The sequence below is a fragment of the Triticum urartu genome, chromosome 6A (genome assembly GCF_056163025.1).
Source record: "Triticum urartu cultivar PI428250 chromosome 6A, HENAU_Tu73, whole genome shotgun sequence".
NCBI lineage: Eukaryota > Viridiplantae > Streptophyta > Magnoliopsida > Poales > Poaceae > Triticum > Triticum urartu.
Window position 1 is genome coordinate 472850055 of NC_141878.1, and position 27279 is coordinate 472877333.

At 45.1% G+C, this 27279-nt stretch overlaps 2 protein-coding genes across 3 annotated transcripts; both read right to left on the reverse strand.

The window, feature by feature from the left end:
- Window positions 1–13802: 13802 nt before the first annotated feature.
- On the reverse strand, window positions 13803–15451 carry LOC147965742 (uncharacterized). 2 transcript variants are annotated; one of them, XM_087528361.1, is made up of 3 exons: window positions 15315–15451; window positions 15063–15204; window positions 13803–14888 (listed from the first exon to the last, which is right to left on the reverse strand). In XM_087528361.1, exons 1-3 carry the CDS (start codon window positions 15398–15400, stop codon window positions 13803–13805), a joined length of 1314 nt encoding a protein of 437 aa, XP_087384487.1. In that variant the 5' UTR covers window positions 15401–15451. The 2 variants fall into 2 exon arrangements, with proteins under 2 accessions (XP_087384487.1, XP_087384486.1); XM_087528360.1 differs by having other exon boundaries at window positions 13803–15204.
- Window positions 15452–15892: 441 nt separating this feature from the next.
- Window positions 15893–17329, reverse strand: LOC125514151 (putrescine hydroxycinnamoyltransferase 1). The gene has a single exon (XM_048679425.2). The coding sequence runs from the start codon at window positions 17258–17260 to the stop codon at window positions 15944–15946; it is 1317 nt and encodes a 438-aa protein (XP_048535382.1). The 5' UTR covers window positions 17261–17329; the 3' UTR covers window positions 15893–15943.
- Window positions 17330–27279: the final 9950 nt, after the last annotated feature.

Consider the following 27279-nt stretch of genomic DNA (forward strand, 5'->3'; position numbering starts at 1 on the left):
AGTTTCACCATTATTTTTAGGAACATACATCAATTTGGCAATCTTAGCATTAGGAGGAGTGTTTTTGACGGAAAAAAGGCAGACCCAAGGTTGGTAATAATATCCTCAATTTTATCAATTATAGTGGAATCTTGATCCATCTTTTCATTAACCATAGGTCCCTTTTCTTTAAAAATTTTAAGAGCAACTCCTAACTTAGATCCGTATTGGGTAATTTGGTTATGGATCTTTCTATCCAAATTCTCAATTAACTCTATGGTGGCAACTTTATTTTCAATAATTTCAAGCCTTTGCATCACATGTTCCAAAGTTAAAGTAGTTCTATTAACCAAAAGAGGTGGTGGGCCAAACAAATCTATCATAGCATTATAAGAATCAAAATTATGGCTACCCAAGAAATTTCCTCCGGTAATGGTATCAAGAATATATATATTCCAAGGCGTTATGCCTACATAAAAATTGCGAAGAAGAACGTAAGTAGATTGCTTCCTAGTAGATCTATTTTGCGCATTGCAAATTCTGTACCAAGCATCTTTTAGATTTTCTCCCTCCCTTTGTTTAAAATTAAGAACTTCATTCTCGGGAGACAAGGGAGTAGATAAAGGACTAGCCATAACGATGAAGCAAGCGAAAAAGAGGCGAACGGAAAAGAGAGGGCGGATAAAACGGCAAGGGTGAAGTGGGGGAGAGGAAAACGAGAGGCAAATGGCAAATAATGTAATGCGAAGGATAAGAGTAGTGATGGGTACTTGGTATGTCTTGACTTGGTGTAGATCTCCCCGGCAACGGCGCCAGAAGTCCTTCTTGCTACCTCTTGAGCACTGCGTTGGTTTTCCCCTGAAGAGGAAAGGGTGGTGCAGTAAAGTAGCATAAGTATTTCCCTTAGTTTTTGAGAACCAAGGTATCAATCCAGTAGGAGACCACACGCGAGTAACCTCATACCTACACAAACAAATAAGAACCTCACAACCAACGCGATAAAGGGGTTGTCAATCCCTTCATGGCCACTTGCAAGAGTGAGATCTGATAGAGATGATAATAATAATATAAGTATTTTTGGTATTTTTTATGATATAGATTGAAAGTAAATATTGCAAAATAAAATAGATTGAAAACTTGTATGATGGAACATAGACCCGGGGGCTATAGGTTTCACTAGTGGCTTCTCTCAAGATAGCATAAGTATTACGGTGGGTGAACAAATTACTGTCGATCAATTGTTAGAAAGCGAATAATTATGAGAATATCTAGGCATGATCATGTATATAGACATCACGTCCGAGACAAGTAGACCGAAACGATTCTGCATCTACTACTATTACTCCACACATCGACCGCTATCCAGCATGCATCTAGAGTATTAAGTTCATAAGAACAGAGTAACGCCTTAAGCAAGATGACATGATGTAGAGGGATAAACTCATGCAATATGATGTAAACCCCATCTTTTTATCCTCGATGGCAACAATACAATACATGTTGTTTCCCTTTCTGTCACTTGGATCGAGCACCGCAAGATTGAACCCAAAGCGAAGCACTTCTCCCATTGCAAGAAAGATCAATCTAGTAGGCCAAACCAAACTGATAATTCGAAGAGACTTGCAAAGATAAACCAATCATACATAAAAGAATTCAGAGAAGATTCAAATATTGTTCATAGATAAACTTGATCATAAACCCACAATTCATCGGATCTCGACAAACACACCGCAAAAGAAGATTACATCGAATAGATCTCCAAGAGAATCGAGGAGAACTTTGTATTGAGATCCAAAGAGAGAGAAGAAGCCATCTAGCTACTAGCTATGGACCCGAAGGTCTGAGGTAAACTACTCACACATCATCGGAGGGGCCATGGAGTTGATGTAGAGGCCCTCCGTGATCAATGCCCCCTCCGGCGGAGCTCCGGAAAAGGCCCCAAGATGGGATCTCTTGGGTATAGAAGGTTGCGGCGGTGGAAATAGGGTTTCGTGGTGCTCCTGGATGTTTGTGGGGTATATGGATATATAGGAGGAAGAAGTAGGTCGGTGGAGCAACAAGGGGCCCATGAGGGGGGAGGGCGCACCTAGGGGGGTAGGCGTGCCCCCTGCCTCGTGGCTGCATCGTTGATTGTTTGGCGTCCACTCCAAGTCCTCTGGATCACGTTTGTTCCAAAAATCACGTTCCCGAAGGTTTCATTCCATTTGGACTCCGTTTGATATTCCTTTTCTACGAAACACTGAAATAGGCAAAAAAAACAGCAATTTGGGTTGGGCCTCTGGTTAATAGGTTAGTCCCAAAAATAATATAAAAGTGTAAAATAAAGCCCATTAACATCCAAAACAGATAATATAATAGCATGGAACAATCAAAAATTATAGATACATTGGAGACGTATCAGTGCGTGTGTGGCTATCCGAACTTGGATGACTTAGGCACGTGACTGGATGAAGGCTAGTCCTTCATATAGTATGAGAGAAATCGCAAGAGATTTATGGCGAGTCACCGAATTGCTGACCAGCTCTCGCCGTATCATGACAGTCAGTTTTCGGCTTTCTCTACTGAGGTGCTTGACCGGACGAGCCAGAAACACAATCGCAGTAGTTCTCCCTTTACCACCCTAGCCGAACAAGCGGAACGTAAGGTAGCAACCACAGGAGCCTGGCAACCCAACTATTGACCAAAGACATGATTCGGATCTGGTGCATATAATGCAATATTCGGGACGCCGAAGTGTACTTCTAGAAGTATTCGGACTTTTCTTTGTGTGGCCGAATAGAGCCCCTGGAATTGAATCTGTACCAGAATATATATGTGGCAATCTTAGCACAAACGAGGAATGCAGATTATGAAACAAACCAGGACCGAACGAGGGTTGGTGAAAACTTGTTTTCATCGTAATCTGTTTGATACGTCAAGACGTGCTATTACAGATAGTACCAAGGCTATTTTACATGCTAAAGTTTGTACACAAGGGAAAGTTGTATACGGGGCCTAAAAATGGTCTTGAAGATCTCATTGATGCTCTGCCGCATGTCTGCGTCGCTTTTGTCCATGTGCAAAATATTCCTTGAGAGGAGCGGTCCACGGTCGCTGATATGAAAATAGGCCCGGAAAGAGTCCTTGCGCGACCGTGGAGTAGCTAGGTTTTAATGCACCAGTTGTATGGGAAAAAAGAGATCAAAAAGAAAAAGGGTCAAGGTCACATAGGGTCGAGCCGCACTATAGACCTATCCGTATTGTGCCTCCGTCGTTCCCCAAGGTATTTCAAGTGCGTAATTATGCACACAACCCCTCAATATATTTATGGAGACCCTGTGCACACGCCCTGGACCCCATGCATACACCCCTAGTACAACCGACATCAGTCACCGTTTTGGCCATAACTTCCACTCCTAGACTCTGATTTGAGTGTTCTTGGGCTCATTTTGAAGCTATTGACGCACTCTTCATAATCATACTGGTTTCCACACCAATTGATCAAGAAAAAATTGGAGGAACTACATCTACACTAGGACACCTCCACCAACCATCGCACTCGTGTCATCGCTTCATCACCTAAGCATCCCTGGAGTGACTATTGGGTACCGTCTACATAGACAACCTCCAAGTACATTGCTAATGTCTTGATCATAGACAACAACCACTTTATCCTTTGACACCTTCAACCGGAAGCAAGGCCGGTCATTTCCAACTTCGTGAAAGGTTAAGTGTGACGAAGGAATCAATTCTATCAGGAGCTTCGTCTTCCCTTGTGATCACCCTTTTGAGCCCTACCATTTTTTTGAATACCTTTTACATACTGAGGCTAGCTATTTCAATATTATCGAGCATCATACACTTGAGAACCTTAGTGATATCTTCATCATATACATCATTGCTATCTTGAGCATCACATAGTAAGATCAAGATATTTACTTTGCACCACACTTGGTGTCTTGTGTACATTTTATACATATCTTGTGATCGTTAGTCTTGCATCTTTGTATTGGCATCAGGAAAAAGGAAAATGAAGAAAAAGGAAAAAAGAAAGTAGAGAATGAGCAAAATCTTATAAGCAAAGGAGAAAGAGAAATAGTGATACAAGTGCAAAGGATACTTCACATAGGGAAACATCAAGTTTAATTGTGAGTATGTAGAGTGGTGCCAAGGTACAAGTCCATTGCCATCTACGTGCAATGAAGCTAGCGTCTCTCTTTGTGTTTGTAGAACACAAGCTTAGTCTTCATTAGGAAAAATGTTTTTGCTCATTCCTTAGGTTGCACAAGCCCCGTTATCTTTACGTGTGTGTTCCAATTGTTTCCTTGTACATTTTAGATCAACTTGCATTGCTTTGAGTTCATATGGATTTTGCCAATCATTTCAATATCTTGATCCACTTATTGCTTGATTTTGGTCCACTAACCTAACCTTACCGAGCTCCACCAATAGACCTGTTGTGAGTTTGTAGGTGTGCGTTGGGGAACACTTATCAACACAATTTTTTCTCTACTGGTACACATTGGTTGATCTTCGATCCTTTCGTCTAAGGACTGGAGAAGGTAACTTGATATTGTTCTTTCCCTTTAGCTACTCACTATTTGCAGTAGTGCCAACATGTATAGGGAGAGCAAAGCATTTGTGGAGGACCTTGCGGAGAAGTCTCAAAAGCTTCGTCACCATCACTCTAGGAGAGAGTACCACACAAGAAATAGGGATGATGGTGGACATGGAAACTTCGCTAACAAACACAATAAGTCAAGTACATGTACATCAAGAAGGTGCAACGACAAGGACCACCATCAAACTCATCGACAAGACTCTCAAGACTATGGACAAGAGTAGCTTCCCAATCTTAAGTACACCACTTTCATGAGCTACTTTGAATTTGACAATGACTATGAGATATCATTCTATGGGACTCATGACCCCCGAAGAGTATCTCAAGTGGTAGCAAAGAGGGGATGACTGCCTCAAAATCCATCGAGTCCCCTCTGAAGATCAAGTGATGCGCGCCACAAGACACTTCCATGACTACACATCGACATGGTGGCTTCACCTACCTTCTAAGGATTCCACCCGGATTGTTCCAAGATGAAGAAGGCTATACGACGAGAGTTTTCTGCATCCACATAATCGAAAAATGAACACATCATGTTGCTCTGGTAGCAAATATGATCACCAAGGCTCTTTTTTTTGCCATGACTATGTTTGATATGTGGTAATGTTGTGATATGTTGCCATGTACTATGTTTGGTATCTAAGTAGATATAGATCATCATTTTTTCTATATATGTTGCTACATGTTTGATATCTATGCTGATATTTGTTCTCTTAATTAGGACACGCTACAGATTCGTTGACTGCAACTTAACCAGTTCCGCCTCCTCCCTGTTGCCCCATGACCGAGTCACCGTCGTGAAGCTAGACATGCATGAGATGCACTATTTATTTTAAAAACTTGGCATGTGAGATGCATGCATGTAATACATTGATATCAATATGTGTATCCGTTGCAATTTGGATATTTGGATTCATGTAAAATGGGATACATCAAATTATCTACTTATTACATACATATATTGATATATCAATCAAATGTGCAAACGCTACCACGACAACAAAAGACGCTGCCATGGCAATTTTATGCCCTGAAAAATATATTAGCGGTGTGTACAAATGGGTGCACGTCACCAATGCTTTAACACATCGGCGTGTTCACAATCACTTGTATGATACTAGTAATTATATATAATATTTTTTGAACGAGCAAAAAAATAGTTATGCGCCTAGTATTTCACACGGCACCAGTGTTTTGTGTTTCTACCTGCATGTGAATAGCGCATACACCACTAGTTTGTCTGTTACTAGCTAGGTCATGTTAGTTGTGGCGTGTCCTGGCACACCACTAGTATCCATTTACCAGTGGCACAATACTAGCTGCGTGCCACCTACGCGCCACTAGTAAGGGGTTTATTAACTAGTGTTGTGCACGAGAGACTAATCATCTTGCTCATGGTTTAGCTAGCTATGCTAAGGTAGGATCCATCCTCCACGCTTTTGGATAGAGAAACCCCCTTTTTGTTAAAGTTTTTTTCATGAATGCGCAATTGCATATCATTCCATTGATAGGTAGGAAGAGTGAAATAGGACAAGGCAACAACTATCTACGTACATGAGGAGGCATAGAGGGAGTTGCAGGAGCTAAAGACAAGGGGATGCTCAACCCCTAAAAGAAACCATCCTTGTGGCATTAGATTATCCAGCCCTTTGGCTCCCGCCGTAACCCAAATGCATGCTTCCTCTTTGATAGTTTGGACGAGCAGAGAGGTGGAGGGGTGCTTGTTGTCTAATACGCAAGCGTTGTGGTGTTTCCAATGGGAGCAGGCGATGAGAAGAACAACGAAGGCCAGCTCCTTTCGAAGTCCGGTCGGGAAATCATAGATGACGGAGGCCTGCCAATAGAGAGGTGGAGGATAGGGGGTATTGTGACCTTGCACCGGGCAAGGATGTCATGCCAGACCTGACGGGAGAAGGTGCAGACGATCAGTAGACGATGCATAGACTTCATCATCTGATCAGAGAAGACGCATGAGCCACTTTGAGGTAGACCATGCCGGGAAAGACACGCGACAGTCCAATACCTTTCTAGAATCACCAACCAAATGAATAAGCGGATGCGCAATGGGACCCACTCTTCCAAGTAAGTCACCAATGAGGTGCTCGCGTGGAACCAGAGAACATCGCCAGGTAGCAAGACCTCTTAACAATTACTAATGATGTATTATTATTTGACATGAAATATAGGTAGCCATGAAGGGCGAAAAAATGTACCTGTTATTGACACAAATATTTTGTTGAGCCACAGAAGCTAGCAAATAAAAAATCAGAAAAGCTTCGGTTTAGCCGGTGGAAAACTCCAACAAGTCATCCTCCTCCCCTGAACAACACGTGTCTGGTCCACTCACCCCTACCTTTCCAATATCATCTCTTCACTGATCTCTCCCCTCCACTCATTTCTTCCCCATTTTTTTGCAAGCGTGTGGGCCACCGGTTCTGATATATCCAACTGCTGCAAACCACGACGATGCTTGCAAATGTTAGCGGACTTCCTAAGTCCAGCCACCACTCGTGATATCGGCGGTGAGCGGCGCGCCTAGAGCACCAAAGCTGTGAGTGGCACCACCACAACGACCGGTAACGCTCTTGGACCATTGGATGTGATTTGTCCCATGGCGGTGAGTGACGCGCCTGAGCACCTATAATGTGAGCGGCACCACAATGATGATAGGCGACGCTCCTGAAACATGAGTTGCTGCCATCCGATGCCAACACTCACCTCGTCCATTGCCGGCCATGGCCACCATCACCTCAAGCTCTTGCAGCCGCTGGCACCATCCCTTCATGCCACATGCTTTGTTGCAAAAATATATTGTATAACAAGATTTCTATTACAAAAGTTTTCGCAACACGACCTCTGTTGCAAAAGAATTCTGCAATATGACCTTTATTGCAAAAGAAAACAGTTTGAAAAAGATTTTTGCAACAAGACTCTCGTTAGAGAAGACCAAGTGGAACAAGCAACAAGCAACAGAAGATCGGACGAAAAAGAAAGAAAGATTACATCAAGACCGTTGTTGCAGAGACAAGCTCAACACTGGGCTTGTTGCAAGATCTGACGATTATCTCTGTTTCCCTCCGACAGTCTAGGAGGCAGTCAATCTTTCTAGCGCATCGACCGGCCGAGGGGTAGCATGGCCCAAAATACACATATCTCTAGTTCAATCACACATGTGCTTAAAGAAACTAAGTACTACATCTCCCCTCTCTAAAAAAAATACTAACTACATCTTCAAGTACTTGTAGTCATGTACACTTATGAAACAAAACAAACAAAACTACTCCTCCAATCCACATACATTTGTATGGGCGACAAGTAGTATGTATCGAAGGGAGTAAAATAAAACTGCCGCATGCTATAATAAAATTGACGAGGACAATTGATTGTTTTTTTTGCGAATGTGATTGATCTAATCACGTGCTCATGTACTCAGTTTTTTTGCCCTCAGTGGTGTCCATGTACTCAGTTTTGCCCTCAGATGTGAATTGTGCTCAGTTTTGCCCCTAGTCCGTGCGCACCGACTCGTTCCGTGAACTCTACCGTCTCCGTCAGGTCAACCTTTTGACTCGGCCCTTACAGGTGGGACCAGGCGACAGAAACAAACAATTTTATTTAGACCGTTGCACACGTGGCTTGTGGGACCCAGCAGAGAGCCGTTGAGCAGAGAGCCGTTGGCGAGTGTGCTATATAAGCGGGCGACAGTGGCGGTGACCACGGCGACAGAGAGCACGGCAGTGACCACGGCGAGAGAGAGAAAGAGCATGGCGGCGGGAAGCTAGCTGTGGAGGGCGCGGCGGTGGGAAGCTAGCAGTGGAGGGCGCGGCGGCATTGAGATCCCTTCGGCTCCGAGCTCCATGTCTTCCTCAAGCTCCCGCGCCACCTCGCAGATGCAGAGCCGGGCGCGTGTGGACATGCCTGTCTTCGTCTGTCCGTGGTGCCGGACGGGCGTTGATCGGAGGGTTTCTCAGACACCGAGGAACCAGAATCGTCCGTTCCACGTGTGCAGCGAGAATGGGGTAAGAATCGGGGCAATTGCACCATTTTCGTGGTCGGGATCTTTGAGCAATGGGTTGATCTGTTTGGTGTTCATGCAGGTGACATGCTTCTTTCTTTGGGTCGATGCTCTGGCCAAGACTCTGATGAATGAACTGCAAGAAGAGCATGAAGAATGGTTGCGCATGCTGCCACGAACGGCAGTGGCCGCACCACGAGCTCCGGAAGAAGGGATGGAGGGCGAAGCACGCACTGACAGAGAGCTAGCTGTTGAGCTTAGGATGTTGAAGAAGAAGGTTAGGAAGCTTGAAGATCAAGCACTACCAATACCCATTTGCAAATACTTTTGGGCATTTGTAGATATGGTAATCGCATTGGTTGTAATGTTAAAAATGTATGGAAAGGCATGAATTATGGAGAAATTTGTAATCTTGAAATTGTTTGAGAAATCCACCTAGTTTAAATGTTGGTTAAAGTTGTTTAAATGTTGAAACAAAAAGAGAAGAAGTGACCAACATTTAAATATGTTGGAAAAAAGAGAAGAAATTAGGAATTCAGAAACTTTTGATCAATGAAATGCAGCTCTCTGCTCTGCCTTTCTGTCCAAAAAAAGGTTGCTCTTGGGCCAAATTCAGAGCGTAGAGCCAAGTGCAGGCTAGACTAATGGGCCAACTGCATCCAATTAGGCCCATTCGGGGGTTCTCTTGCGTATTTTTCTGTTTTCTATTCTGATTTAATTTAGGCAGTAAATCATAATGCTGGAACTTTTTGTGGAAGCTAATTGAATTATTACGGAGCCAAACAATTAAGGTTAGAATTTTTTTGAAGCTGTTAATTAATCCAATTCAAATACACCGTGATTTAAATCAAAGACCAAAATGTCATGGAAAATGTGCCTCAGCTCTGGTAGAGGTTTACGCCAGGTGCCAAAATAAATGAACAATTCTTAAGGGCATTACATTGAAAAAAACATAATTTGTCTGAAAAAATGAAGGGTGGAAAATGCACAAAAAATTGGTGCGGCTGGGGACTCGAACCCAGGACCGCGTGGGTTTGTGGTGTTTAGGGCTGCGCTGGTAACCGCTAGGACAGATGGCAAGACTTTGACATGGATAGGGAAGGAAGGTATACATAGTGAGATTGTGAATTTTTTTTAAAAAAATAGTGAGACCGTGAATGTTTGCACACGCGTGAGAGTGGTTTTCCATTGTTTTGCACTTAAATTTTGGAGGGTTGGAAGGTTGAAAATGTATGTTGCACTACCACATGATTTTGGTCAGAGTGGCACTTGGTTTAGGGTTAGAGTGGCACTTGGTTTAGGATTTAAAGGGAATAAATTTGCATGTTAGTTCATGACTTTTTGTTTGAATGAAACAGAGGGCTTCTCACCTCCTCCGATTTTCATTAATGAAAACCACAAGTTCTCGAACTTCATGACTTGTTTATGAAAGAAATGATATGTTTGGGCACGGACATTTTTTAACACACATAATAGACCCTAATAACTTAGATAAGATGGAACACACCGTACCATTGCAATAACTTAGATAAGTTCACGGACAGTTCACAGACACATGACGAAACATGACACGACACGACACGACATAGAAAAGCAACAAAATAAAAAACCAAACATGACGAGCTTGACTCCGGGCTTGAACATCTTCATCTTGACCTTCTTCTTCCACCTTGGCCGCGCGCGCCCCTTCAACACCGTCTTCATCTTCACACCTCCTCCTCCTCCTCGTAGGGAAGGGGGTGCATCTGGCCTGGAGCGGGGAAGATGCGCTCGTAGTTGGTGTAGATGTTGTAGACGGTGAAGAAGATGGCCTCGCAGCCGCACCAAAAGACTTGTCCGAGGAGCTCGCGCGCGTCAAACGGGTTGGTGAAGGTGACCGTGAGCAGTAGGAGGATGCCGCCGCGGTCACGAACCTCGTTGAGGGTGAACATCCTCGGCGAGCCCCGTGGGAGGTGGGCATAGCCGGCTCTGAGGAAGGCGCAGATGAGTTCGACGGAACCCCTCCACCTTGAAATAGCCCACACACGGAGCTCCCTCTCCACGAGCACGCCTGGTGGGTAGCGCAGCTCCGGCACGACAGGCGGACGGTTGAAGGTCGGCCCGTTGAACTGCATATTCATTTGGTCTCGCTTGGGGAGGGCTCGGTCGCTTGGGTGTTTGAAGTTGGAGAGGATCGGATCTGGCTTGTGGGTGGAAGAGGAAGAGAGGCACCCCATTTACAGGCATGTGCGTGGGAGAGGAAGAGAGAAAGGATGAGAACGGTGCGTGTGTGAATCCGGACGCGTGTGTGTATCCGTTACGTTTTGCACACTTAAATTTTTGCACGAAAATGATGCATGGGGCGCGTGCGTGCATCTGAATCACTGCATAGCTCTTTGACCGGGCGGTGCATGTGAATCGCTGCCCTGAACCACTACACTGAACCACCTAGCTCGCCTCGCTAGCCTAGCTCACCTAGCGCGCCTCGCTCGCATGCATGCACGTCGCCGCCTCCCGCGCATGCAAACCCACGTCGCTGCCTCCATGCATGCAAGGCCTGGAAAGGCTGAGATGGGCTATTTACTGCGGTCTCAGGCCCAGAGCACGAGACGGCCCAACGGTCCATCCAACGCGCCCGGTATTTGTTAAAAAAAAACAATCTCCCAGCCAATCAGATTGCATCTCGCGGATGGCCCCCCTCCTCCCCGCAGATTCCTTCTAGAAGGGTTAGATCGACGGCCCTTGATCGCCGCTAGGTTTAGATGAACGGTCCTTGTTCAGCGCTAGGGTTAGCGGGGTTTGGGAGGGGTTTGGAGCAGTCAAAGCTATGTTTGACCAGATTTCAAATGAGCATGATAAATTAAATAAAAATCAGAAAAATAAAAAACCTGCGCACATAGTCTTCTTATGTCATATACTAACGATTTAAGTTGATAAACAAGCTTTACATACATTTAAATGATAAGTTCATGTGTATTGTATGATATCTCGAGTATCTCAAACTCTCTTGTATGAAGTGAAGAGAAGTGTTTTGGGGAAATGAACATGAAAATTTCAAAAAACTAACGACAGCTTCATTTTGGAGTGACTAAGAAGGATCCAGGCTTAGTTTTTCATTTTGATGTTTTACACTTGTTTAAATCTTGGTCAAAGTTAAGTTTGACCAGAATTCAAATGAGCAAAACAAACTTTAAAAAAATTCAAAAAATGGAAAAACCAGCGCACATAGTCTGTACATATAGAATATATGTGTAGGAAAGTTCTTTGGCTGATTTAGACAAGGTCGATTTTTTTTGCTTAGAAATGAGGCCGTTTACCCTACCTTTGGACCCCTCTTTTTAGCCCATTTTTCATGAAAATTTCAAAAAGCTCACCACAACTTCATTTTGGATTGACTAAGAAGTATCCAGGTTTAGTTTTTCATTTTGATGTTTTAGACTTGTTTAAATCTTGGTCAAAGTTAGGTTTGACCAGAATTTAAATGAGCAAAACAAAATTCAAAAAAATCAAAAAAGGAAAAACCATGTGCTCATTCAAACATCATCCAACAGATATTTAAACATCATGTCAAACATACTTCTAACATAGGTCCAACATCATCCAACAGAAATACAACATGTCAAGTGATAAATGTTTCATAATACAACATCATCCCTTATTCATAATGTTTCATAATTATTCATAGATAGCGTTGGGGCTTCTGTCTGTTCCTTGAGCTTTTTGCCATCACTTTGCTCCTCGTGCACCTTGTGCTCATTGTTTCTTCTCTTCTTCTCTTGGTTGTCGGTACCTTGCGCGTCTTCTTCAAACCTACCATAGAGCTGTGCAAAACATAAACGGTAATGAGATCATGTCAAGTGATAGATGTACAATAGTATTTGACCCTTGCAAAATTTACATAACTAGAAGAACTCACAACAATAGAAGGTTGGTCACCATTGGAGCCTCACTTGAATCATCATTTGGAGCCTCACTTGGATTACCATGATCACCATTTAGAGCCTCACTTGGATCACCATTTGGAGCCTCACTTGAATCATTATTTGGAGAATATTTTGGATCATCGTCAAAATCATGCGGCTGTTGACCATCATCATTTGGAACCTCGTCAAAATCCTCATCTGATGCAACCGGCTGTTGACCATCATTTTCATCATCTGTTAAGGCAACCGGCTGCTGACCAACATTTTCATCAAAGCCTTCATCGAAACTCTCTCCGAACACTGGATCTAGTGTGTTATCACAATACTTACCAAAATGACCAGACCCACCACACCTTGTGCACTTACGCTTCCTCGCTCCAAGTCCAGCTCCTTCGCTGCGAGGTCTGATTCGACTCTTCCTTGGTCTACCTACTGCTCTCTTCAAAATTGGAGCGCAAAGCTTGAATCCAGGGTCCACCATGTCCCATTGTTGTTTTCCCTCCATAGCAGGCAAGGCATAAGCATATGTGACTTTGAACCTTGCAACAGAGTAGTAATCATGCACATACTGCTGTATGTTCCCTGCTGGACCTGGGAGAGAAGTGATGAAAAACAAGGCATGAATGCATGGCAACCCAGTTATCTGCCATTGCCTACAACTGCAAGTTCTAGCTTCTAAATCCACTGGATATCTCCATTCCCTCTTCTCTTTATCCAAATATGATATCTCTGTTGTGGTACCCGAGCAAAGAGCCATGTTCATTTCCAAGCCTGTTGTCTTCTGCTTCAGTTCATTCATCACGGCAGGGATGATAATGTGGCCCATGAATTTTGCCTCGGCTATTCCTGCATGATAATGAAATTTCTCCATGTATTCTATCCTTATCCTGTCAAGCAAATCCACCACATAATGACCCTTTAGTTTCCGGATCGTTGAGTTGAAAGACTCTGCTAGATTATTGTGCACATAGTCAACTTTGCTCACTTCACTGAATTGGCTTCTGGCCCATAACTTGGAGTGGTGTGTTTCCAAGTATTCTTTCACTTTGGGATTCATGTATAACTGCCTCAAGTGGTAGTTGTGCTTCTTCACACTGCATGTTAAAGATGCTGGCCATAAATTGTCGGTATACACCTTTCCTTTGAATTTCTTCATGAAATTTGCAGCAATGTGATGCATGCATTCCCTATGCTCTACTCCAGGGAACACATTGTCCATGGCCACTTCTAAACCTTTGCAGGCATCTGTATGAATGACCAACCCATTGGGATGTGCAATAGCCCGGCGAAGATTATGCAAAAATCAAGTTCAGCTCTCCTCAGACTCTATCTCCAGCACACCATAGGCAACTGGAAATACAAAACTATGTGCATCAACTGCACAAGCTGCTACTAACTGTCCTTTAAACCTCCCTGTGAGAAAAGTGGCATCAATAGCCAAATAAGGCCTGCAGCCTGCCAAAAAACCCCGACGACAAGCCTCAAAGCAGACAAAAACCCTCCTAAAGCATTCCTTGGTCTTTGTCACTCCCCTGAATGTGTACTCCACGGTGTGGTGATCAATATCTACAATACTACCTGGGCTTGTCCTCTCCACTTCACCTTTGAATGAATACAACAATTGAAAACTTTCCTGCCAGTTACCATAAATAGAATCCATAGCATGTTGTTTACCATTGAACAACCTCATGTATAGTAAATCTATCTTGAACTTATCTTTGATGTTCTTCTGCAATTCCTTTGGACCCACTTGCTGGTTTTCTTTCACCCACTTCTTTACTTCTTCTGCCACCCATCTTGACTTGGCTCTACTGATTGTATCCTTCCTAAGGGTTGATTCCTGGCATGTGTGTTTAAAAGGGTTCACTTTGACTTGAACATTAGTGCTATTCCGCATTTTAGATGCAAGCAGCCTCCATGGACAACCTTCAGTCGAAAAGTGCACTCTGTAACGTACTTGATCACTCTTGTCAACTTTGAAAGTACGTTCTACCTTGATGCAGTATGTCACAAGTGCATTTCTACACTTATTCATGGATGCAAAAACTGTACCTTCTTCCATATGAGGGTTCAAAGGGTCCCATTCAACAGCTGCAAGGTCTTCGTCCTCACCCATCGCGTCATCATCCACACGGACTGCATTGTGAGCCTCATCTTGATTTTCAGTCCAAGGTGCCCGTTGTAAATTCCGAATAACATCAGAATATAGCTTCTCTTCATCAACCCCAGAATTGTAGCCATCAGGCTCCACTTCAAGGGGGACCCTACTGCTGTTGCCCACACTTGTCGAGCCACCACGTCGACGTGCACCAACTGAACTGTTCTGGCTAGAGATGCCATTACGACGACTTGGTTCTCCCCGAGATGTTGCACCCGCCATCCTAGGTCCAAATGCCTGCCCAAGCACATCAACTTGCAGCCTCACATGAAAATTATCTTTCTCTTTATGCCTAACAAACATGGTAGCTAGCTCTTCATCATTACTAATTGTCATCCAATTCTTTTCCCCATCATAGTATTTGTATACCACTTCATCAAGCAAACCCCAAGGATATTGGCTACAAATTACCTCCCCAAATTGTCTGAAACTCCAATTACTAGCCATTGGCAACCGATAATCAAAACCTCCTTGGTATTTCTTCTTATCCTTTGCATCGAACATGTACCGGTCCCTTCTAATGTGCACCATGAAAGCAAACCGCAACTCCATCCTAACCGGCGAAAAACAGAGACGCAATCAGCACACTAATTGGGCAAACCTACTCGAATCGAGTGTTCAAATGCACAACTAAGCTCAATCTAAACAAGAGGCGAGACTTACCCCTCACGAACCCAGTCGTGGACGCGGCGGATCTCCAGCCCGATGCCTGCCTCGCCAAATACTCCGGGGTCGCCGCTGCTCACCATTTCGCCCTAGGGTTCTTCCTCCTAGTTTAAATAGCTCCAGTAGCCCCCCACCTTTGAGCGCTCCGTCCGGGCGCACGAAAGGAGGCCGCGCCGCGGATCGAGCAGGTGGCGGGCGGCCCACCCGTGGCGTCGCGGGAAGGTGGTGGGCGTCACAGGTAGCTGTGGAGCATAGGCGCAGGGAGGTAGCCGCGGAGCAGGCCGTGCAGCTGGTGGCGGGGCAGGTGCTGGCCGCGGCGCAGGTGGCGGCGGCGGCGCAGGACAGCCGACCGGGCGGATGGGTGTGAGCTAGAATGATTTGGGGATTTAGTTGCACGGGCCTACATGTCAGCTCCGGACCCACGTCCACGCGGTCCCAGTGTAAACTCCAGACCCACAACCACTAACGCTGGCGGATGGAATGGACTCAAATATGACTGTTTGGCCTCGTCATAGTTGTTGTGCTCGGACTAGGGGCAAAACTGAGGACAATTCGCATCTAAGGACAAAACTGAGTACATGAACACCACTGAGGGCAAAAGGATAATTAACCCTATGAATATATGATCACAACCTAGCATGTACTATGCTGGTTTGAACTCCGCATACAGCAAGCGCGCGCTCGAACTTCTTGAGAGTTGCCGCCTCCAAAGAGATTAGCACGCGCGCGCTGCCATCGTCGCAGCCAGCCATCACGTACACCCAGCCGCCGCGCACAGTCTCCGCCCGCGTCATCAGCCGCGGCTTCCCCCACCCGAAGTCCGCGTCATATATGGGCAGATGGAACCAACTGTTCACCCGCAGCTCCGTCTCCGGCAGGTTTCCCCTGTCCTCCGGCCGGCCGCCCTTCGCCGCCTCCATCTCGAAGTAGTCCACAGCCGACCTCAGCAGCTCGTTGTCGAGCTGCTCCGTCGTGGCCTTCACCCTGCTCGCGACGGAGGCCAGCGTCTCCGACACGACGTCCTTCACCGCGGCGGTGGCGAACAAGTTCACGACCCCGTTGCCGAAGTAGCGACCCGGGAGCCGCGGCTTAAGGCGATGCCTGATGTCCACCGGGAAGTTCATGCGCGTTGTGGCATCCGGGTCCAGCTGGCGGGCGATGCATACGCACTGCCACACGAGGGCGCTCACGGCGCAGAATGTGCTAGCGCCGCCGCAGTGGCGCTTGAGGGCGCATAGTTGGTCACCGGAGATGGCGAAGACCTTGGTCGCGAGGACGGACGACTCGTGCTCGTGCATGGCTAGCTTGCTGCAGAACATGGAGACGGTTTCGGGGAGGATGGCGGGCGGGGAGCGCGCGCGGAGGAGGGCGCGGTCGTGGCACGGGAGCTCTATCACGGCGCTCTCGCCGTCCCTGCAGTACCTTGCCCACGTCCCAATGAAATGGAACGCGCTGGAGCCGTCCACGGCGGCGTGGTGCACCGCTGTCCCTAGGACCACACCTCCACACTTCAAGAAGGTGACCTGTGCTGCCAACATAATGGACGACGGCTGAACGCGAGGACAGAACAGCTTCGTCAACTCCGACGACGGCGTGGGGCCGCTGAAGGCCTCGACGGTGCGATCAGAGCGGGCTACCACGAAGAGCGCGCCCTCGCCGTTGCAGTCGATCTCGACGCGGCCGTCACGATCCGCACCGAGGCGGCCTGCGAGAGGGTAGAAGGGCACCAGCGCCTTGGCCATGGACTTCTTGAGCTTGGCCACGTTGAAGAAGCCGTCCGCGGCGGCGACGTCGCTGGCGCTGTAGACGTGGACGAGAGGCGTGTGGCCTCTGTTGGCCAGCACCAGGTCCAGCGCGGAGAGCCAGAGCCCTTCCCGCGGCGTCTCGTCGCTCGGCGTTACGAGGCAAGACTCTACCACCCGTAATGCCGATCCCGGGTACATATTGGTGTTGTTTCGTTCTGTGCGGGTGCGTGGTGCTGGAGGTGCACTTGATCCGCCAAAGCATAAATAAATACTCGTAGTGGAAGAGAGACGAAGGCGCATGCATGCAGCCCGACACGGCCGCCAGTTTGACAGGATCACATCTCTGATAGCGGACGGACCACGTGTCTAGAGGACCTCATCAACTCAACTACGAACGTTCTTTCTCTCGCGCGGGAAGCGTGACAGCGATTTTTTTTATTTTTTATTTTACAGATAGCTTACCACATGTGGTAGCGTGAAAGCAATCTCAAACCAGACAAAAGGATGGACGCCATGTATACATGGTATTGTACTACCGAAATCATATGATTTGGACATCAGACAAAGCGCAAGGTCGGGCACAAGTGGCACTGAAACGCGCGCCGCAAAGCCCGAGCGACCAGTGACCACGGCCGCGGGATGGAGAGGCACAAACGATTTTCGTAACTTCTCAAGGTTCAGTTGAATGTTATCCGGTCATGTGCCGATGTGGTTAGACCGAACGGGTTGTCGGGAGTATCCCGAAGGATGTGAAAGACGGTGATGTTGATGCACATGTGTCTACCTACCATATCTGGCAAACATCATCCCATAAAAAGGAAAAAAAAATCTGTCAAACATGAACCGAGGGATGTCACGACAATTTTATTGGTTCCCTAAGTGTTTGTCTTTGAATTTGACACCTTTTTTTGGTTGACATAGACGGATTGCTAGATAACGTCACGCCTGACGCCACCCCTGAGAACACACTTTGGTCATCATGCAAGAGAGCTTGCAGGCGTTCTGGATGTAAGTATCTGAGATTACTTGTGAAGAAACGCCGTAGAATCTAATTTTCTAAGGGCTTTTTTGATACACAAGATTGTAAAAATGTACGAATAAGGAAAACCACAAGATTTCTCCATCAATAAAAGGAAAAACACCAGATTATGAAATGTCATACCCATTCAAAATCTACATGCCTGTGTTGCAGCTCCGACAAATTCAATTGTGGACTTGATGTTCTTGCAAAGCTGTTGTGCTGAGAAAGTTACTGAAATGAGGGTTAGCTATTTGGTAACGCAGCCATGGAAGCGACTGTGAGATGTTGAAATCGCTTTGTTTCAGAAGGAGGGGGGGGGGGGGGGGGGGGTATCACGGCAGATACCCTGGTGAAAGGACTTAGGTGTGGAGCCATCACAACATAGGTTAGCTCGAAGGGGTTGAACGGGAGAAAGGACACAGAGGATTTACCTAGGTTCGGCCCCTTTCAACGAGGTAAAAGCCTACGTCCTGCTTCTAGTTGTATTGCTTAAGTTTCGATTACATGGGAGCGAATGCGCTTGACCTAGTTCTCGACTTGTTGTTCCTTGAGTTAACACGTCGTCGGGTCTCGCCTTTATATACACAGGTCGAGAGCCGGCGGCTTACAAGAGTCCGAGTCAGATCACACAACATGACTGACCCCGCCTCTAAGTCACCTTGCCTTGTTAGGCAAGCTACCATTAGGCGGCTCGCACCCTCGGGTCTTGAGTTACTTCCGAGCCATGGGCCTTCAACAACCTGCTTGTAAGCCGCCTTCGGTCTTCTTAAGCCTTACTGGGCCTTCAATTATAAGTCGCTAATAATATGACTCGGCTCCTCTTGGGCGGGTCATACCACGGGGTTATATCCCCAACATTAGGCCCAGATTGATTTGAATTTGTTCATGTCAATCTTCAGTCTTCGATCAGCGACTCCTTTGAACTTCTTTAATTCTTAACCTAACAAGCTTTATATAACTTGCCATAACAAAGAGATGACATCACATTATTAATTCCAGAAAAAACCTTATGACATCATAACGGATCTTCACATTAATCATCCATTCCGAGAATCGAGGCGCCTTTGTTGTTAAGATAATGATCATGCCTCCTCGATTTCTGCGCGTGCCATTTACTGTTCACTTTCCCCATTATAAATAGGCAAGGGGGGCTCTTTTTTATTTTTACCCCGTCCCCCTCTCTTCTTCCTCGCACCGTCCGTCGCTACGCGAGCTCTGTCGCCGCCGTCGACCTCCACAAGCTGCACCAACCTAGCCGCTGCATCACCCTGATCAGACCAGAAAACCGCGGCGCCCTTCCGTTGTTCACCAACATCGTCAGGTACTCGCGTTTCTTGACTTTCAATCTACATTAGGGTTCCCTCAGCTCATCAGTTCGTCGGTGTTCATCAGCGTTCATCGCGTCCGCTGGTATTCCATCCTTTATGCCGCTTAGTTGAAACCCAATATGATACTGAAGTCATGCGGTAGCAATTTTAGCATTTGTTTCTTCAACACACGTCCATCCTGTCCCTTCAAACTTCATTTTCAGTAGGTCAGTACTTCCGCCATAGTTTAGGTTTAAGAATAGTTTTTCTTTTCTGAATTGAAGTAGATCCATGAATATAGCTGCAATCTTGGAAATCTGTTTATATAACACTTGGTAGAATTTTTAGCACTTCCATCTTTATAGCCTGCTAACTCGCCATACCACACATGGCGGCTTATATAAAACTCTTGTGACCCACCAGCCTCTGGACGACTTAAAAACTTGCAAACAACTCCATATTGTAATATTGATCTACCGTATTTATTTCCTGCTCACAACTTTTTCACTTCCGGCTCACGACGACTAACAGACCCATCACTTGCGATTGGATCCGTTCCAAAGTTACTGAAGAGACCCTCAATGAATATGTGACCATGGGTGTTTTAGCCGCCAAAGAAGTCATTCATTGGCGGGCTCCAGGACCTGAATGACCTCCTGAACCTCAAGAGGGTGAGGTCGTAGTCTTTACAGACCATCTGCTCCGTGGCTTTTCCCCGCCTGGCTCAAAGTTCTTTCGAGATGTGCTACACTTTTACAACCTTCATCCTCAAGATATTGGTCCCAATTCTGTCTCCAATATATGCAATTTCCAAGTGTTCAGTGAAGCATACCTTGGCGAAGCTCCCTCTATAGATCTGTTCAGAGATCATTTTTTATATCAACCGCCAAACTGAGATGCCCGACAGGCTTAGTCTTGAACTTGGAGGTGTTTCAATTCAAAGACGGAGATATGTGACCTTCCCAGCAGCCACCCTGCTGAGTCATCCCAAAGATTGGAACTTCACCTGGTTCTACTACAAAGAAACCTCCCCAAAAGGAGAAAACCCCATGTCGGGCTTTCGTCCACATCGTCTTCCAACCAGCGGCCCACTGTCAGGCCGGATGACTGCTTTAGAACGTGGTCTTTATTCTTCCACTTTTTTCAAAGATCCGGGCCTTTATTGCAAATGGCTTAACCGGAATTGATCTTGTTCGTTGGTGGGTTTCATGGAGAATTCTGCCTTTAAGCCGCCGCTCCGGCTTAATGTGCAAATATACTGAAAATACCACAGATCCAATGCGTTACAATTCCACATATTTAACTGAAAAGGTGATCAATGAGTCTGTCAAATCGCTTCTTGGCGAGTCATTGGCAAATTGCAGCAAGACGGGTCTTGCCCCTTACTATACTCTGAACCTGCAGCCAGCGGTAAGTATCCTTATATATACATTGCTTATTTGTCGATCTGCCTAGTTTCAATCTTACTGTTTATGTATATCCAAGCCGACTCTCCTTTTTGAAAAAAGAAGATACAAACCACTACTGCTCCATCAAAAAGGACCAAAACAACCGGTCGCGGCCCGGATCATCCCAAGAAGCCTACAACACAAGAACATCTTGCACTAGACGACTCAGAGGTAGAACTTGATTCACTTGGTATTCTCTTTATGCAACTTATTGATGTTGACTCACCTCAGGAGGAAACGGAGACAAGCCAAGCTGACGGCACTAAGGTAACCCCTATCTCCTCCGACTCAAAAATTCTGCCAAGAGAGAAAATATGGCGGGTCGTCAGGAAAGTATGGTTTTTCCATCCTCTCTCTCACTTAGATCCAAACGTTCTTTTGAAGAAAGAGTAGCATGAGATTAGATGGCATACTCGAAACAGCGGCCAAGAAGAACTTATGTCCGGCTTGCCCAACATGCCGCCGGTTCATAAACATTGTCATGAGGTGCCTCATAGTCCTGATTATTCTCTTTCATGAGCCGGTCTCATACGAAAACCTCTTAATTCTTCTGACATGACATATCAGGATACTTCTCACTCATCTGGCGACTCAATCGGCTCACAGCTCCCCAAATTTGTGGTTAACCTGGCATAAGTATTATTGCTTGTTGACTAATTTACCTTTCCCGTTCATACTTATCAAACTGAATAATTTTCCTTATAGGGCTAAGGCGAAGACGGGCAAGAAGGAAAAACCTGGCCCTTCCAAGATTGCTGAAGTTTCTGAACAAGAGAATTAGGCGCCGATGACTGGCGAAGCTCAAACCCAGGAACTTGAAGATCCTAAGAGCCGGTAGGACGACCCACCTCCTCAAGCTGATCTTGTCAATCCGGACTCGGCTGCAGATGTTAATGATGACCTGGCGACAAATCAAGACCGGCCAAGTCCTAAACCGCTTTCTCCTGTCAAACATTCAAACAAGTCTTCTGCTGAAGCCCATATTGAAGAGGTAATCATTACTGGAACAGCTAATCAACCGCCCGGTGTTTCCATAGCACTGGCCAAACATTCCACCAAGGAAGAAATACACTCGTCAGACAAAAATATGTCCAAGCTTGATCTTGAGAATTATTCGAAACTGAATGCTGGCGAATTGTACTCTGGCTATCTAAGCCGGCTTCACACAAGCCGCGATCTAGAAGCCAGTCTGGTCAACATGATGCGACAGAAATATGAGGTATAAAATCGCCTCCTCCTGTAACTTTTATGCATATATACATATACTTATCCAACCCCCAAGTCTTAATCATAGGAAAGGATCATTTAATATGCTTAAGACTTTTAGCAACATGTAAGCTTAGATTTTCAGGTCGTAACGTCTTTAAGGTCGGCTTACCTAAGCCGTACTAACCATGATGTAATCAAAAAGTCTTTCACAAAATAATCCACTGGAACCCTCAAGGGCCGGATTATCATACAAGGATGAATCGGGTCTATTGTATTAAGCTTAACTTGAGAACTGCCATCCATAACCCTCAAGGTCCGGCTTATCATGTAAGGATAAGCTGGGTCTTCCATATGATTCTTAAAAATTCATATCGTAGGCCTCAAGGGCCGGGTCATCTGATGAAGATGAACCGGGTCTCATGCACCGAATTTTTCGAAAGAACTTCGTCACACATTAGTCCGCAAGTGCCAAGTATATTGCTTGCAATGTGCTTGGGACTTTAAAATACTCCTTATATTCATGGTGAATAATATTGACGGTCTTTAATTCTCCCTTGCAGGACACTTCAAGCTTTAATGACTTGCAGTTGGACGAGTTAAGAAAAATGCTCAAACACCAAGAATTTGAGACATAGAAAACTGAGACCAAGTTGGCACTTAGCTTGGAAGAAAATGAGAAGCTCAAAGCCAGTTTCAAAATCGACAGAGTTGCGTGGGAAGAAGAGAAAACTTCTTTATTGCAAAGGGCATAAGCCGCTGAATCTTCCTTGAAGAGCACCACTGCAGAACTGTCTGGCTTAAAGCAACGGATTTCAAAGATGATGTCTGCTATCTTTGGTAAGCAACACTTAAATTTTTAGCCTTTCACAATCTATTTATTTTGACTCGCCTAGCGACTCATCTGTAAGTTTGTTCAACAGGCCCCAAGAGCTCCAACCTTGGCCAGGATATGCTCGTGAAGCTGAAAGACATATATGCCCTGGTTGAACAACTATATACTGGTACTCAAACAGACTCTTGTGGCTATCTCCAATGGTAAACAACCGCCCACACTCATCAGGGAGGTGCTAGCCAAATTGTCTATAATGCCCCAAAACCTGGAAGAGATAAAATGATCAACCACCCGCGCTGGTGCCTTTACCGCTCTCAGCCGAGACAAAGCATGGCAAGAGGAACTAGACCCGGAAGAAATGGCCACTGGTTGTCCAGGCCTTAAAGAAGATGGGTCTCCCTTTGATCTAATGGACTTTGCAAAGTGCGTAAAGGAGATATGTCCCTTGGCATGCAAACTGGCCGAGGAGACTGATTTATCCAGGTATCAACTCGCGTACAATATGGAAAATGCTAAGGTCAAGGCGCCGACTTATGACGTTGTGGATATCACTCCTCCAACGTGTAAGCATACTTTTGCCCCTGATGTTGATCCATTCCAAATTATCAATGATGAAGCTATATTTAAAGCCTTAACCGACATCGACTGGACGTCACTTGACATCCAGATGGGCACAGAAGGAGAGCCGGAGTGGGATGACCCAGAGTCATCAACCCTCCGCGATGAAGACAATTGATACCAAGTGGCTCTCAAATGAGGGCCTAGACATCCTGTGCAGAAAAAACACTTTGCTCCAATTATGCAGGTCCATGGTGGTCTTGTAATAGGCTAGATTAGAAAGCAATGATCTGTCATGCCATCGTGCATGTTAGCTTTTAACTGTTTAAACCGCCAATTTGATATTTATGACCCACCACTGTGCTTTCTCATAATATCAGCGTTTATGTGGGTCAGATCAATATTTTCATATTTCCTGCACACAAGTTAAACAGCATATGCCCTGTCGGTTTAAGCCAAGGCGGGTAACAAACCCCAATATAATAGTTTTTGAAAATTTTTATAGAAAGACTAGCGTAAAGGCCATCGAAGCCGAAACATTTTGGCGACTTAAAGTCTAAAGTGAGGGCGGGTTAGCAAACCCCAAATATTCATACAATTATTGAAAGACATACCCGTAGATTGACACCATGGTGAAGCCTTGGTAATTATAGTCCGGAGCGGGCATCAACCCGAAGTCATGAAATATCATGTTTTTGATTGCTCAAGGCAAAAATATCCTGGCGACTTAAATTCCGCTGTCAGGGCGGGTTACCAAACCCAAAAATGCTCAAATATGAGTCATATAATCAGGGCTGCATGGCCCGAACCGTAAAACACGCACTTGAGCATAAAAAATCTTTAAAGAATACAGATCTAAAATATTCAGAAGAAAATATCAAGTTCTTTCATAGGCCGCACAACCTTAAAACCCAAGTGCTTTCATAGGCCGCATGGCCTTAGAGTTAATCCTTGCTCACCGTAATCCGGCCCTCACGTGACAAACCGCCGTTTTAACCTTAGCGAGTTCAGGGTCTTGAAGAAGATTGACTGTTAAGAGTACGACGGGTCACTCAGGATTACCTGGCGGAGTAGCTCATGCAAACAACAAGGATAACTTGGGATTCGGCGTCCATGCCTGGTCAAGAGGGTATGAAAGCTAAACCCGGTGGGTTGTGAGCCCCCAAGTGACCTTATGAACAAATAATAAAGACTCGAATACTTAGAAATGAAATGATGGAGGCCCTAAATTATCAGGGATCTCGGCTTTATTATATTGATCATAATATATACATTGATAGAAGTATGTACAACGATAAGAGCCAGTGGCTCAAGTGTAACAAGGCCAAAGATGAGCAATGTTCCAGGGCCGGCGGGTGTCCTTGATACGTCTCCAACGTATCTATAATTTTTGGTTGCTCCATGCTATATTATCTACTACTTTGGACTATATTGGGCTTTAATTTTCACTTTTATATTATTTTTGGGACTAACCTATTAACCGGAGGCCCATCCAGAATTGATGCCTATTTCAGTGTTTCAGATAAACGAAATATCAAACGGAGTCCAAACGGAATAAAATCTTCGGGGACGTGATTTTCTCACCGAACGTGATCCAGGAGACTTGGACCCTACTGCAAGGGATCAAAGAGGAGGTCACGAGGGTGGGGGGCGCCCCCCTAGGGCGCGCTCCCCTGCCTCGTGGGCCCCTCGGTGCTCCACCGATGCACTCCTTCCTCCTATATATACACACGTACCCCCAAACGATCAGAAACAAGAGCCAAAAACCTAATTCCACCGCCGCAACTTTCTGTATCCACGAGATCCCATCTTGGGGCCTGTTCCGGAGCTCCGCCGGAAGAGGGCCGTCATCACGGAGGGCTTCTACATCATCATAGCCTCTCCAATGAAGTGTGAGTAGTTTACCTCGGACCTTCGGGTCCATAGTTAGTAGCTAGATGGCTTCTTCTCTCTCTTTGAATCTCAATACAAATTTCTCCCCCTCTCTTGTGGAGATCTATTCGATGTAATCTTCTTTTTGCGGTGTGTTTGTTGAGACCGATGAATTGTGGGTTTATGATCAAGTCTATCTATGAATAATATTTGAATCTTCTCTGAATTCTTTTATGCATGATTGGTTATCTTTGCAAGTCTCTTCGAATTATCCGTTTGGTTTGGCCAACTAGATTGGTAGTTCTTGCCATGGGAGAAGTGCTTAGCTTTGTGTTCGATCTTGCGGTGTCCTTACCCAGTGACAGAAGGGGAAGCAAGGCACGTATTATATCGTTGCCATTGAGGATAACAAGATGGGTTTATTTCATATTGCATGAGTTTATCTCTCTACATCATGTCATCTTGCTTAAGGCGTTACTCTGTTTTTAACTTAATACTCTAGATGCATGCTGGATAGCGGTCGATGAGTGAAGTAATAGTAGTAGATGTAGAATCGTTTCGATCTACTTGTCACGGACGTGATGCTTATATACATGATCATGCCTAGATATTCTCATAATTATGCTCAATTCTATCAATTTCTCAACAGTAATTTGTTCACCCACCATAGAATACTTATGCACTTGAGAGAAGCCACTAGTGAAACCTATGGCCCCCGGGTCTATTCTCATCATATCAATCTCCATTACTTTAATCTTGCTTTGCTTTTTTACTTTGCTTTTACTTTTTACTTTGCATCTTTATATCAAAAATACCAAAAATATTCTATTATCAGATCTCACTCTCGTAAGTGACCGTGAAGGGCATGACAACCCCTAATCGCGTTGGTTGCGAGTAGCTATCGCTTTGTGCAGGTACGAGGGACTTGAGCGTGGGCTCCTACTGGATTGATACCTTGGTTCTCAAAAATTGAGGGAAATACTTACACTACTCTGCTGCATCATCCCTTCCTCTTCGGGGAAAACCAACGCAATCTCAAGACGTAGCAAGAAGGATTTCTGGCGCCGTTGCCGGGGAGTCTATGCAAAAAGTCAACATACCAAGTACCCATCACAATCCCTATCTCTCGCATTACATTATTTGCCATTTGCCTCTCGTTTTCCTCTCCCCTCAATTCACCCTTGCTGTTTTATTCGCCCTCTCTCTCCCTATCCTCCCTCTCTATTTGCCTTTTTTTGCCCGTTTGCTTTTTGCTTGTGTATTAGATTGCTTGCTTGTCGCTATGGCTCAACCAAAATTTGGTGATCTTCACCTTAAAAGGTTAGAGGAGATCGAAAACAACGTTAGGAAGTTTATGGTTTTGCAATTTGAGCATAATAATTTCTTTAGAAACGAGCTTAAAGAACAAAAAAGTTTTATGAGTTATATGAATAAAGAGCTTGATGATATGTCTAAAGAATTTGCGGGTATAAGATCTCAGATTGCTCGTCTAGAGAAGATGACTGCTGAAATTTCGGATATGCAAGCCACCTTAGTCAATAAGGTGGCCGCTAAACCGAATACCTGTGAAAATCAAGATGAAGATCTAAAAGTTATTGATGTTTCTCCAATTAAATCTTTATTTTGCAATATGAATCTTGATAAAACTGAATATGATCTTCCTTTACCTAGAAGGCATTTTACAAATTCAGAGTGTTTAGATCTTAATGATGAAATTGATGAAAGTGGGATAGAAAGAAATAAAAATCTAGATGTTGCTAAACCCACTATATTGGATTTCAAGGAATTTAATTATGAAAGTTGCTCTTTGATTGATTGTATTTCCTTGTTGCAATCCGTGCTAAATTCTCCACATGCTTATAGTCGAAATAAAGCCTTCACCGAACATATTGTTAATGCCTTGATGCAATCTTATGAAGAAAAACTCTATCCCTAGAAAACTCTATGATGAGTGGGAACCAACTATTAAA